The 14,288-nt window shown below is 45.5% G+C and overlaps 1 protein-coding gene across 1 annotated transcript in view; it reads right to left on the bottom strand.

Moving 5' to 3' along the window:
* The window catches only part of SEZ6 (seizure related 6 homolog), a 1,048,734-nt gene that overhangs the window by 173,626 nt on the left and 860,820 nt on the right, over nt 1-14,288 (bottom strand). Inside the window, exon 5 of the mRNA XM_078680080.1 lies at nt 2,762-2,947. Coding sequence (XP_078536206.1) covers nt 2,762-2,947 — 186 coding nt within the window. The remainder of the gene's footprint in view (nt 1-2,761; nt 2,948-14,288) is intronic.

The following is a 14,288-nucleotide window of genomic DNA, read 5'->3' as shown; positions in this document are numbered from 1 at the left end:
GCGCCAAAAGGCTGGTGTATATGAACATGCAGTTATATGGGGGAGAATCGGTTGCAAGATATTTCTTGACACGCCAGTGCTTTTTAAGAGAGTGGCAGAAGTGTGTCAGAGCTAGATGTATAAGATGTAAGCAGCTGGTAGGGATGAGGAACAGCCACAGATCAGGCAGCTACGCCCCAGCCGAATCGTCCTTTCGAACCATTATTCTGGAAATTCCCTGTCAACTATTGATCAGTATCTGAAATCATTTTCTTGCCATCTACTAATTCAGAATAGTGATGCCTGTTACCCACTGGCCATTCTGAAACCCCAAAGCTCATATTAACCTTAATGGTATCTTTGACACTTAAATACCTCATGTGCAGTACGGACTAAACAGTGACAAGATTGTGCTCATCAGTCACAAACATCACTCTGGGCCATATGTATGAACACATTTTCCCATAGCCACAGAATGGGTAAAACCCTTTGATACATCTGGCCCTCTGAGACATGTGGACAGCAACTCTCTTTCAGTATAACTGTGTGTGTCACTAGATGTTGTCCCACGACCCCTCTGTCTGGGGACACCTTGGGTTCCCCTATGACAACCGACGGGTGGGTTGTTGAAGGTGTGACATCAGAGTCGTGACTGGGTGCGTGTGGGTATCTCCAAGTTCTGCTGAGACCTTTAACCCTATATCAATGGGTACTCCAGGCCTGTAGGGCCTTGAAAAGTCACCTATGGCACTAACAGCCAGATTCATCAAACCGAAATCGTGCTATTTTTGCATTTGGGATTCATCATCCCAAATGCAAAAATCGGAATTCTAGAAATCGCTAAATTGCGATTGATTGCATTTAAGGAATCTCAATTTGAGATTCCTTAAATACAATTCATGAACCATTTTAAAATTGCGATTTCGCAATCTGGGGCCGCTATTTACCGCGAAGTCCAACTACGTGGTAAATAGCAAAAACTTAGAAAAATGCACTTTAGTGCATGTTTCTAAGTTGTATGTTACACACACACATGTCCTTTGGACATGTGTGTGCGCAACACCAGTGTACATTACCATTTCAGGGGTGCTACAGGGTGTCCTTTGGACACCCTGGCACCCTTGAAATTGCTTTCTTATTTGTGATTCGTTAATTGCTAATCGCAAATAAGGAATGACTCCCCATTCATTCCTATGGGCCTTTAGGCCCATAGGAATGAATGGGAAAGCCATTCCTTATTTGCGATTAGCAATTAGCGAATCGCAAATAAGGAAGCAGTAGAAATCGCATAAAATATTGCGATTTCTACATGCATCCCATTTTGCGAGTCTTTAATAGCGAATCCTTAAAATTCGCTATTAACGACTCGCAAAACATGACCATGATGAATCTGGGGGTAAATCTTTTGGGGCATGACTGATCTATCCTGATATACTGGCCTGTGAAGAGCCCAGTAAACTAATGGTACTTAAAAATATATTGCAAGTGTGAGGAATTGCTAAGCTCAACCAGTAACCATGAGTTAACGGGGATTTCAGGAACTAGGAGACACACAAAAAATATTAACTGACCCATCCTTTCTAGAAGGCCAAGCTCCCTTACAAGTCATCTATTTCGGGCACTAGACTCTAGTGAACACTGGACCGAAACTCAGCAGCAGGAATCAAACCTAGCCAAACCCAGTGAGCTACCCTGAACCTCAGCTAGCCAGACTGTTGCCGTAGGCTTGGGTGTTACCTTAAAAGCCTTTCCATCCATTCACTGACTGCTATACTGGCAGGAAGCACCTTGGTGGGACCTAAACCCTTTCAAACTGCTGGTGAAGCAGACCTCATAGGCTTGCTTTGGATTTGTCCTCTTCGATTCATTGTGGGCTGTCTTCAGGGTCACATCTAGGCACCTATAAGTGACGGCACTTCAGTTTTCGATGATTGTGTTATACTATAGCATTGAGGCCTACTTTCAATGGCCAAACTAGTTGTTGAAGGTCTTGAACCTGAGTTACAGATCCGAAGCACAGACGAGGACCTATAGCATGGCAGAGGGCTCTTTATGACTGTATAGCAGACGCAGGAGCGCTGTAAGGCTACTAGAACATTCTGCCACCGAAGGGAGAATATTGTAAATTAAAAAGGGAGAAACAGAAGCAAGAACAATGGAATGTTGCCAGAGAAGGCTTGGTCCAACCATTACCAGCCTTGTACCAGTCCACTGTCTCCAATGGAGCTCTCGATATTGTAATGTTCTCACAAAATCTTCAGGCTCCATTGAGATATTAAAGGTGCATGACTTCAAAGATATACACATTGAGTGTAAGCTTTGGTAAAACATTGCATCTGATTGCCTAAGAACTGAATAAATATGTAATCCTCTCTCTGTTCAATGCATTACAATGGCGGGCATTACATGTGACCGGTGGGACCTGTGATGGTGGCTTCAGGATGTGAGGGCCATACATGGCCCATCTTCTTCAACTGGAAAAAGTTGGGAGTTTTGCCTGACGGGACAGAGTGGGTCTCAGCACAAGGACCTGATGATCAATACTTGACCTCGGTCCTACACTCCGGCCAGAGAATGAGCTTATGGTGGTGGAAAGAAGGGAGAGGAAAGCATGCATGATGTCTCAGCGGCAGGCCTCACCAGCAGCATACGTTCAGTCTTAAATACGGAGGGCAAGGCGTGAGTCTCACTTGAATGAGGGAGGTCATGAACCCAAGCCCGCCACGCCCATGGAAGGCCCCGCCTGGTGCCCCGGGGGTCCCGCTGGCGGGCGCCTGCTTACCCACACACTTTGGCTCCCTGCCGCTCCAGAAGGGACGCGTGGCATTGAGGCAGGTGATGATGTGAGGCCCTTGCAGCTGGTACCCGGTGTTGCAGTAGAAGTAGGCATCGCCCCCGGGGTGAAGACTGGTCACTGACACGTCCCCGTAGGCAGGCCGGCCCGGGAAGCCGCAGCTCAGCAAGTAGGCTGTGAGAGGAGGGGAGGGGTGAATGAGTATAAGAGAGATAGAGGGGGTGAATGAGAAAGAGAAAAGGGGGAAGACATCGAGAGAGAGGGAGAAGGTGGGAGAAGGAAAGGGATAGAGTGAGAGAGATTGAGTAAGAGAAGAGAAGTAGGAGAAGGGAGAGTGGGAGAATAATGACACATGATGGGAGAGATCGACAGAGAGGGTGGGAGAAGGAAATAGATCGAGAATTGGGGAGGGATAAGAGAGGAGAGACAGCAAGAGAGAAATAAGGAGAGCATTAGGACTGCCGTATGAACTCCCAGATTGCACCAGGGCAATTGCTATATCCAGTCATCACAACAAACACGGACATTCCCTACATCCCAATATTTGTCCCTTCCTCGATGAGATCCAGGCTCAAACGCGGGTATAACCCCTCCTTATTGGGGTGACACACACGAAGAGGCGACCCCGGGCCCTGTGATTGGTTGCATCCTGAATTTCAGGCCCTGCTCTCTCTCGAAGTCAAAAGTCAAGTTGTGAACCTGGCTACGAAGGGTGCAGTTGACTCCTCCTCACTACCACTACCACCATTACTACCACTACTAACAACAGTAATAATTGTATACAGTGCTTCATAATCAACTTCACAATAAACGGATTCAAGCGCTTGAGTATTCTACTGAAGGCAAACGTATAGCACCATGCCAGCTTCTCCCACTACCTGTTGGTGGCAGCTACTTGAACAGCTCACCTCTGCCAGCTGAGCACGCTGCCGGCTAACGCTGGATTCTTACGCTACCCACTGGTACCAGTTGAGCACATCGCCCACCGGTGCCAGCTTCCCACACTGGCCATGGTGGCCAAAGTAGGAGGCACCCATTCACTCCTTGCCCCCTCTGCTGCGACTATGCACACATATATGCGCTCTTGCCAGGTGTGATGGTGGTTGTGAGTCGTGCACTTGCCTCAGATATACTCCTGAGAACACAAGCTCCTTCCACGCGTCACGAAGGAGCAGACAGACAACCGTCCGCCTTGAACCAGGGACCTGGAGGTGGACGCTTCTGCACTCCCCCTCCCCGGAATCCCCTACAGGTGAGGCAGGAAGTCCCATTTGACCCCGTGTAATCGATGGGATGGGGTCAACCACTGCTATATGACCTAGATTGAGCTTTCCCGCCTGCAGGCACCAATTAACTGCCCACACTGACCTGACGGACAGGGAGAGCGATAGATCGCATCGCAAGAGCAGCAAACGACGCAGAGTGGTTTGAGGCAGTGGTGCTGGAACAGTTTTCAGAGTGGGGGTGCTGCCATCAATGTTACATCACTGAAGTCCCAGGGATTGGGAAAAAGCCAAGTGTCAAACAAAGAACTACTGTATCGAATGAACCACGTCCATTCATGAAGAGAGTGAGAAAAGTGTGGTATGTAGCCCGTGGTGAGTTTCATAGCACAATTTCACAAATATGTTACTAAAGCATGAGGTGGCAGCGCACAGTCACTTACAGACAACTCATTTTCAGTTGAAATGATCGGAAAAATTGCACTGACATGCAGTTTTACTGCTAAAGCCAAGTAGCTCACAAATAATGCATGGAAATCAGGTTTCACCTTATATTTATCATTTGCACAACATCCAGTAAAATGTATTGATTGTCTTGGTCTTATTAAAATATTTGTTTACATCATACTTCAGAATTACAAAAAAAATGCTTCATTGAGGCTTTCTCGACTTCCATGTTCTGAAATATTTGTACAGTTCATTTAAATGTTGTGTTAGAAAAAAAACAGACAACCTACGGCCTTTCCTTTCACACTCCCTGTACCTCTGCAAAAATTGTCTGTTCACTTTACAAAAACCTCTGATTTTGAAACCTTTCCCTTGGCAGGGAAAGAAAAGTAAACACCTATTTCCATGTTAAAAGACTAAACAGCAGTTTGTCAGAAGACACAGCCTTACATTTGAGCTTTGTCTCTAAACTCACAGCAAACGTGACAAGATAAAAACAAAATTTTAAAGGCATCTTTTTGCTAATTCACCATTTGATATCCAACATGGTTATTTTGGGGGTGCTGCAGCAACCACTGTACCCCTACTTCTAGCGCCTATGGTTTTAAGACCTACCTTTTGAACCTTAGGGAGCCCTTTTAAGTTCACACAAACCCATCTATACATTTCACAGGCTGGCGCGGTATTGTGTGCACACAGCTGCTGAGTTGTAGAAGTGGAGGGCGCTGCCATCTTTCAAGGTCATTGGTAGAGCAGAACTCCAGGGACAGACCAGAAGAGTTTCTATTACTTCCTCTGCTCAAGCTTCCCCATTTTCAGATAAACTGGACAGTGGTATTAGTTTTAGATAAACGGCGCCTCATAGAAAATTAACACAAATTGTTAAACAGAACCCTATATTTGACGGTTCTATAAGGTAAGGAGAACCACCTCTCTTCTTAAAATAGGCCACATCCTTCTAGAACCAAAAACACTCCTTGGCACACGTAGCAATATAGTTTGAAACAAGTTGATAGCGTGTTTCCACAGAGTTAATGCAATAATGAACAAGAAATTAGTATTCTTTCTTCTTTGTTGATCACTTTAGTTTTATGTGATTTTTCAGGAAATTTTCAACTGCCCCATTTTCAAATCAATCAGAATTTGCAATCTGTATCCTCAAACAGTGTAAACTACATCATAAGGACGCATCACAAATAGGGTTCTTGCTTGATTAGGTTTATTGCGCCTGGTAAATTACCAGGCGCAATAAAAGCCACACCTTCAGAAGTTTCAAATCTGCCAAAATGTAATGGTGAGAAAGGCCAGGTAGAAACGGGATCAGGTAGACTATGGCGAGTGAAGCACAAGATCTTCAGTCTATACCCTATCTTTAAAGGTCCAACGCATAATAGTTCAGCACCCATTAAATCCCGAAGCCCGGGGTGTCGGTAAAGAGGGCCTGGCTCTCTGAGGCACTTGTGATCAGTGCCAGAGTGCCCGAGCTTCCTGCACTCCTCCAAGAGAGGTCTGTCTTTTGCTGACAGAGTCGGTCTATAGCATAGGCATAGATAGAAGCCTTTGATAGAAATCTGATGAGATAAAATATGTTGAAGATTGGCACACCTGGCGCCTTCACCCAGGTGTAAAATCCCTTGATATACAGCTGCGGGAGATGATGTGATGTGTGGTTTGATGTTAATCACTGCTCTGACTTTAAATCTCGTCTCCATATAGATTTACCAGATGACTCCATTTCACCGGGGACACCGTGTCCCTGTGCTGGACTTTCCTTTTGCAAGTCTCCTGTGCTAGAACAGTGGAAATGAATGAGAACTCTTACTCACAGAATAATCTAGGTTATTAAAAGAAAGTACAGGCTAGGAGGAGAGTCTTCCGGAAACCTTACGCTACATGGCAGGCACATCACGCTGAAGAGCCCCGGTAAGGCGAAACATGTCTGCAGGATGACCCTTTTTACATGACAAGATCTTGTTTATATTACAGTCTAATCATTACAGCACTTTAATAGCACTTTGGATTAAGATATTGAAAATCTACCAATTCACCTTTTATATCTCTACTCACTATCATTCAGATTGTCAACAATCCTACTTAAAGCAAAGGTCACATGCTCTGCAGTCACACATCCCTCTTGGCCTAATCCCTGTGAACTACCTCAATCACTGCCTTAAAACAACCTTTAAATCCTAATCAAAAAAGTTCTTACTGTCTGCAACTAGATGTTCTAGGTCAGGACAATCAAGAAACTATATTCCTGAGTTATACCCACCCCTTAGACATTGCCAACAATGTAATAACGCTCTCCACCACTAAAAGATTTTCAATTAAACCTCAAGTCAAATAAGCAGCTGGACAGCTGTGCAAGTCCTCCTTCCGTGCTGGTGGGCTCCTAGACCACACCAAACAATCGTGCATTACCTTCTGCACTTTTTCTTCCACGCCAACCATCGCACGTTCTTTTTCCAGAATAATATTTTCTGTTAAATCTATGGACACATTTGTGAGGTCTCAGCTTCATGTCCATAGCAACAGTTTTAGGTAAATGCCAATGCAGCTTAAGGACTGGCAAAACCATCAAGATGGCAATACTAGGCATGAGGTAGAGCACGACTTCACTTAGAGGCGAACAAGGAGACAACGTCTTTTTGCATCCTTTTAGACCCATCAGTTGCTCTCAAAACTAGTACCAACACACCCACTTGAAAGATTCCACCCAATGGTTGAGGAAGTCGATTCTGCAGCTAGATTATTTAAATGACAACTCCATCCAAATCAAAGCCAATTTATTGTAAATGGGTTTTTGGGAAGTCCCCTGGGGTTGGTGATCTTACCCGAGCATGTGGTAAGCTTTCGGAAGCCCAGACATGAGGTCTCGCGCTGCACGAGCAGTGCTGCGAACTGCAGCGCTAGCAATACCAAAGGGGATGATGGACGGAGCGTTTGAGCAAATCAAACACTCACCCCCAGTCAACTGATCCCGGTTTAATCCATCATCATTCTTTAGCTCACTCCACCACCCCAGTTCAGACATGGCCATATGCAAATCAGTCTGACCCTGTGCCTCATAGGAACAGTCCAGCCCGAACTGCCAAGCCATGTCTTCCCTGGACCGGAAACAAGCATCCTGGGACCGGTTTCTGGCTATTCAGCAGTCATCAGCCAGGCTCGCTTGAATCCAGTGGCAAAGTGAGCAAGGGACCCACGTCTGGGCATACCCTGCCAACTTAGGGCGAACAAAGCGATACCAAAGGGGATGATGGACAGGACGTTTGAGTAAATTAAACACTCACCCCCAGTCAACTGATCTGGGTTTAATCCATCATTATTCTTTAGCTCACTCCACCACCCCAGTTCAGACATGGCCCTATGCAAATCAGTCTGACCCTGTGCCTCATGGGAACAGTCCAGCCCGAACTGCCAAGCCATGTCTTCCCTGGACCGGAAACAAGCATCCTGGGACCGGTTTCTGGCTATTCAGCCGTCATCAGACAGGCTAGCTTCAATCCAGTGGCAAAGTGAGCAAGGGACCCATGTCTTCCCTGGACCGGAAACTGCACTGCAACGCTAGGCGCAAGACCTAAAAAGGGGGTGTTTGTCGAGTTAGACTTGAAAAAAAATCCAGCACGTGACTAACCTGAAAGCAGTGGTGGAAGTGAAGTAAGATATAGTCTGGGTCAGATCAAAATGAAGAGCAAAAACACACAGTGTAGGAGTGATTTTCTCTTCTGGAAGAGGACGAGAAAAGGCGTGGGTTGGGAGAGGAAAATGAATTATACCATTCAGGCTAAATACATAATTGCTCTGTGGATGAGTGTGATTTGACTAAAGGTCGAGCTGATGAGTGGCTAAATTGATGCTTAGCTAAATAATTATTTAAAAAAGAACGAACCGATGAAACACCCAGTATAAAATTGCTGGTCTACAAATTTGAACAATTCCTATACCAAGCAGGTTCGTCTTTTTTTAAAAAGAACTAGAAAGACAAACATGGGACAGCAGTAAAAAAAAAATTTGGCTGTGGAAACCTTTCTTTTGTGCCTTTTGTGATCCGACCCGGAAACAGAATCATGGGAGGAGGGAGAGCCACAACAGCGGCCAGGCAGAAGGAAAAGGTTAGGGGGTTTGGGCTTCTGAATGCAGAAGAACAAATGGCACAGAGGAGGAGGTGGAGGAAGGGATTAGGAAAGCAAGAGTGACATGACTAAAGGCAGGTGGGCGCTGGACCAATGAGGAATATTTTAGGATTAGAGCTCTACCCACTGTACAGATTGCAGTATATTGCTTCATACTCCATACTGTAGAGGCAGCAATGAGGGGAGCCACGGGGGAAGGATGAAGAGTGTTAGACAAATAATTTGTTGTAAGAAAGTAGAATTGAAAGTGCAGAGGAAGCCATTTTAGAAAGGCCGTATGGGGCCCTATTGATGGAATCTGAAACCTAACAGCGGATTGTTGGCAGGAGAGTTGCATCTTTGACTCAGCTGGAGTTCGCGAGGAGGATGGAGGGGGAGGAGGCTGATGTCATACGCTGACGCGCAAAGGGAGGGAAAGCACAGCGCAGCGGGTTAACCGGCCATGAACGACCCATCTGGCGGGTCTTGTATACGAGGCACCATGATGAATTATCTGAAATAAAGCCATAATGCCCCATCTCCATCCCAGAACGAGGCTGCAGAGATGGCAGGAGTCATTAGTTCTGCTGTATGAAAAATTAGCCTCAATGCTTCCCTAATGGGGGCCATAAAACAGGTTTTCCCCTCTGCAGCATAGCAGCCCTGGCTGGCCTGCAGATTGAAGCAAAAGGAAAACTCGAGAAACTGGTGACATAGCCACTGCGTGATAACTCCAGGCCCTTTGTACAACACTCACACACAAGGTGATGGGAACAGAGCACATCAGTTCTAGAGACGCAGCCTGATGGGTCATGCGGCCAATGCAGACATTGTTCTGTTACCTCCATGTCAGGGCTTGTAAACCTGGCAGGACCACCTCAACCTTTCATGCTTCTGAGGTAAGGTGAACAGATTTTGAAAAACAAAAACCGGGACATTCCACAATCACAGTAGTAGGTCTACAATTTTCCATCAGGTGACAGGCACAGAATGTCTAAATTTACAGCGCTCAACAACATAGAAAACAAAGACAAGTACACACAAAGGGATAATTAAATGCAACTTTTACACACGGTATCATCTTTGTTAATTAGGCTGCTTGCTGGTAAGGTCTGCAAACAAATTACTCACAGGAGGACATGACAAATTGCCTCCCTTTGTATTCGATAGACCAGGATATGTGCTAAATTTACTGATATCTACTGGGACAGATGGCAAAAAAGCTGGGACTGTTATTTCAGATATTTCCGGCTCCTGGCCACTATATACAGAGGTGAGTAAAAGGAATACTATTTACATTTCCTGGTTGCCTAACAAGAGACAAATCAGGTGGCTGTGCGTGCTGTTTAATTGATGAATTCATTATAGGTTCAGTTCCAAAATTGGAAGGTGAATGGTTCCTATTATTACAACCAGATTAAAATGCTGTCTCACCCGCCTTCCCCATTTCTACAATTCGAAACTCCAAGTTTAACTACCAGAACTTATGTATCCATCTAGGATCCTGTACAGACCCTGCAGTGCCAGTTTTCAACAGCTGCTCTAGCTTCTTAAACAGCTGTCAAACGTAAGGAAGTGTGTCTTCCAGACACTGGACCAACAGTTGTCTTATGGGTCCATCATGTTCTAAGTCAATACCCCGTCTGAGAGTTGTTTCTACTTTCGGTAGTATGTGGACAGCTACAAACATTCATTGTAGGCCCTTATACTGTTTTCATTGACTATGAAGAAACTAAATAGCAAGCCCGCTACACGGCACGCAAGAGTGAATAGAACAAAGGGGGGGGGGAGGGCAGGGGAACTTTACGATGAACTACAAAGGGGAATATCTGGGTCATAAAATAAACAGGTGTGTCCTGAAACAGAGTTAAAGGCAAAACTAAGAGACTAACAGCTAACCAAGGAGAATAGCCAGAGGCTGAGAACTTCTCATCAGACCTTCACTTCCTCTCGGATGCTAGAGAGGGGTACCGACGGAGAGAGCGGTGCCTCAGTTTTCCCGAGCGGATGCCGGGTGAGGTGAGGTTTACCACCCATACAAAGCTGGGTAAGGATCACATTATCCAACATCCCAGGGCACCTTGGGGCTCCAAGGTCCTGGTAGGATGATATCATCTTTATATAATCACACTTGCACTCACATGATGTTAGTCTTTTAAGTAACACAAAAAATGTTGTGCAGTAGCATTACATTTTGATTTGGTCCTGAAGAAAGCCGGATAATACTTCCTCCTGGCTTAGACATGTCGACCGTCTTGCACAGCGCCACCGGGTAGTCATATTGTCAGACTACCAGGCGGGGTTTTTATGTTTGATACCAGAACTATACCCATTAAACATAATTTTTGTTCTGATAATCAATTTTAATTTCACTCACTTTTACGCACTGAACCTCATCAGCAACCAACTGAGATAACCCCTAGCTGGAGATAACAATTGGTATCCACAACTATACCGTCACATGATGGGCTGGGTGTTGTCTGGATCCGCAATCTAATCTCATGTGATGACACTCCGCCACTTGGGTGGTCTGATGAGAAGTTCTCAGCCTCTGGCTATTCTCCTTGGTTAGCTGTTAGTCTCTTAGTTTTGCCTTTAACTCTGTTTCAGGACACACCTGTTTATTTTATGACCCAGATATTCCCCTTTGTAGTTCATAGTTCCAATATAAGGCCTTTGGGATATCGGGGTCGGTAAATATAGGCCCTCTTGACCCTCTTTTCACTGTTTTTTCTGGGAACTTTACGATGACCTGAAGAGATGCTCCCAGACATCTTGAGATGTGGTTATATTGTCCAGTTTCTGAAGTGTAAAACAGGAGGATCGAGCAAAGGACAGCTTCCGTGTGGAGGATGGGTATAGTTGTTCAGCAGTCTCAAGTGATCTGCCCCCTTGACACACAAGAGAAGTGACTGTCAGGGGTGAGGGGATATGGTGTGCTGAATATAGTGGAGAGGTTTCTGGACCATGGTACATCTCCCCCACCCCCCAGCCGCCTTATAGACACGTTTATCAACGTGTAGAACAGCTAGGCAGAGCAAGCCATCTCATGCCATGATTGAGCATCCATTTTTAGATAACCAAGAGGACCCTGCAAGAATAAGCAACTGCGCCTCTCCTTAAAGTGCTTTGAGGCCTGGAGAAGAGGAAGGAAGGCTCTAGATAAAATGCTACAATATGATCCTAAATTGCTTGAATGAGGAGGAATGTCTTAGTTTTGGATGGAGGGAGGCAATGAATAATGTTGGTCGAAGACTGGACCCTGGGTCAGGATTGTACCCTAAGACTGAGGCTTGGCACAATGTTGAACTCGTCTGAGGTTGCAATGTTGCCCTCCTGCCTCCCCGCGGTGCCTTTGAGGCGCTAGCGTTCCCGCCTCCCCTCTGTGATCCCGCCTGTGCAGGGCTCTGGGCTACAATTGGTATTCCTCGAATAGAGTAAGTAACGCATGGATTTTCTTTTATTGTGTAAACTGCTTGCTTTTGAAGGTCTTATTTCACTCCCATCCACTCTGCGGCCAGGTTTTTACACAGATGGCTGGTTTCTCATTACCGCTGTCTTGTAGGCAGAAGAAAGCAGCAGCGAGAGGCAGACACAATACCAGGCTCCTTTCTGTCAAAAGGCAGCCTGCTTTATTGCAGAAAATGAAAGAAGTAAAGCAAGCGGTAAACACCTAGACACCCAGGGGAGATTAGAAGCCAGCAGCATCTTCTGCTTGGGATCAATACCTTGCTTCTGGGAGGGTAACCCTTTCCTAGACACTCGGCCTCCAGTGAAAGCATCACTCCTGTGGATCCACAGACAAACCACCATGAGTGGACCACAGACACGTCTCGGCTTCGGTCCCCACAACGCTCCGAAGACTTGTCGCACTCACGCTATGTATTCACCAAGGAACCAAACATCACCTTCCTGAGCAATCCCCTATCTACTACCACCTAAACAACACCAGAAACTATAATAAACTACAGGGTAAGGGAAGTAAGCACCTCCTTTTATATGTATCAAACTTGCAAAACGTCATACCCTGCACCTTTCGGACGCTTGACCATTGAACCAAGGTCTGCTTGAAACTAAATGACAACTCTTTGACAAGTTGGTGTGTCTGAACTAACATACAGTCGAACAGAGCCTGGGTCACCCACCAGCTGATGACAAATGCACAAACCAGATGCCCAACAACCCACCCATGGCCATCTACAATCCAATTGCAGAACTAACTTACTTAAAGTTTTCCAATATTCTATAACCTTCCTTGAGCTCGCACGTGGGTCAGCTCGTCACATGCCAGATAGCAGTGTTTTTTGTCATCCTAAATGTCCCCAACTTGGAGACTTGAGAACGCAAGCTGGTGAGTAGCCATGCTGGAGAGCGCCTCTATCGAATAGTCTAATAGTCATTCAAAGACATTAAAACTTTATGGATTGACACCTCTGAACCTGGTATCGAATACCTGGTTTGAAAGTTAATTCGTAATAAGAAAAAAGTTGTGAAAGTTCCCATGTGAGCGGGAACAGACAGATTTGAAAAATGGTCGTCTGTTTCCTATTTTTGATATCTACTACTGCCCATGCAGGAAGGAGGATTCTGGGAGAAGGCAGGCAGAACAAAACTGAAGAAAGTAAAGCAATACACCTAATATACCTTATATAAGGATAGGAATGAAGATGGGGTTGGAGGAAGAATGGGGATAATGAGAAGCAAGTTGAACAGGGCGCAGTAGCATCGCCACACTGCTTTCTCGCAGTGCAAGAAGCAGAAACATAAAATAGTAATAACTTCCAGTTATTACCATTTTATGTTTAGTTGCGGGGGTGGGGCTGCTCTGCGAGCAGGGGAGGAGTGGTGTGCCCACCTCTTAGGGAGCAATGACTGTTTAGTCGGCCCTCTGGGGCCGCCCAAGCAGTCATGCGCACTCTGCCCTTTCTCCATGCAGCCTGCATGGAGAACATAGCCTCCCCATGAGCCCCTGGCTGAGCAGCGTCCCCACCAGTCACAATGCTGCCATTGCAGCGTTGTGATTGGATTAGGGAAGGGAGGCTGCCAGCTTCCTGTTCCTGCTGCAGGCAGGAGAGCAGGAGCAGCAGCCGAGAAGATACAGGACAGGTATGTTCTTTATTTACTTATTATTAAATTAAAACCCTCCCTTTCCCTGAGCGATCCTCCCCGCATGACCCTCCGCACCTCCACCCGCGATTAATGCTGGCCACGACTGAAGGTGAACACAGCAAGGACTAGGGAAACAGGAGACATTTTGTAACAAAAGTATAAAAATATGATAAAGTCTCTCCATAATACAAAAAGTGTATTTCATTAACATGCAGATGCGTTTCACCTTAGTACATCAGATTATACCAATGCATTAAAAATTATTTTTAAAACTGACTGTTTTCAAAAATGAATGTGGAAACCTTCATGCCTCCACCCACTCTGACAATATTGGCAATAGTGAACTAAGAGGCAAGCCAGTTGTCACTCAGAACCTTCTGGGTGTTCTGGGTTGTTATTATACATGGACACCCATTATAGTTCACTAAATCAAACACAAGAGAATGTTTTGTACAGTGCACATCCTCAACTCATGTATTTCGAAGTGCTCTCATATTTCACAATGAAGAAAAAGGAGGCAAAGAAAAATTAGACAATTGTCTAGGATTATACAATTTGGTCAAGTAGGAAAGCCAGGATTGATGCTAGGTTTTCTGGTTTCACATTGTGGATTTCTATTTC

Source organism: Lissotriton helveticus, chromosome 3_1 (assembly GCF_964261635.1).
Source record: "Lissotriton helveticus chromosome 3_1, aLisHel1.1, whole genome shotgun sequence".
Lineage (NCBI taxonomy): Eukaryota > Metazoa > Chordata > Amphibia > Caudata > Salamandridae > Lissotriton > Lissotriton helveticus.
This window is presented reverse-complemented; position numbering and strand designations above follow the sequence as displayed.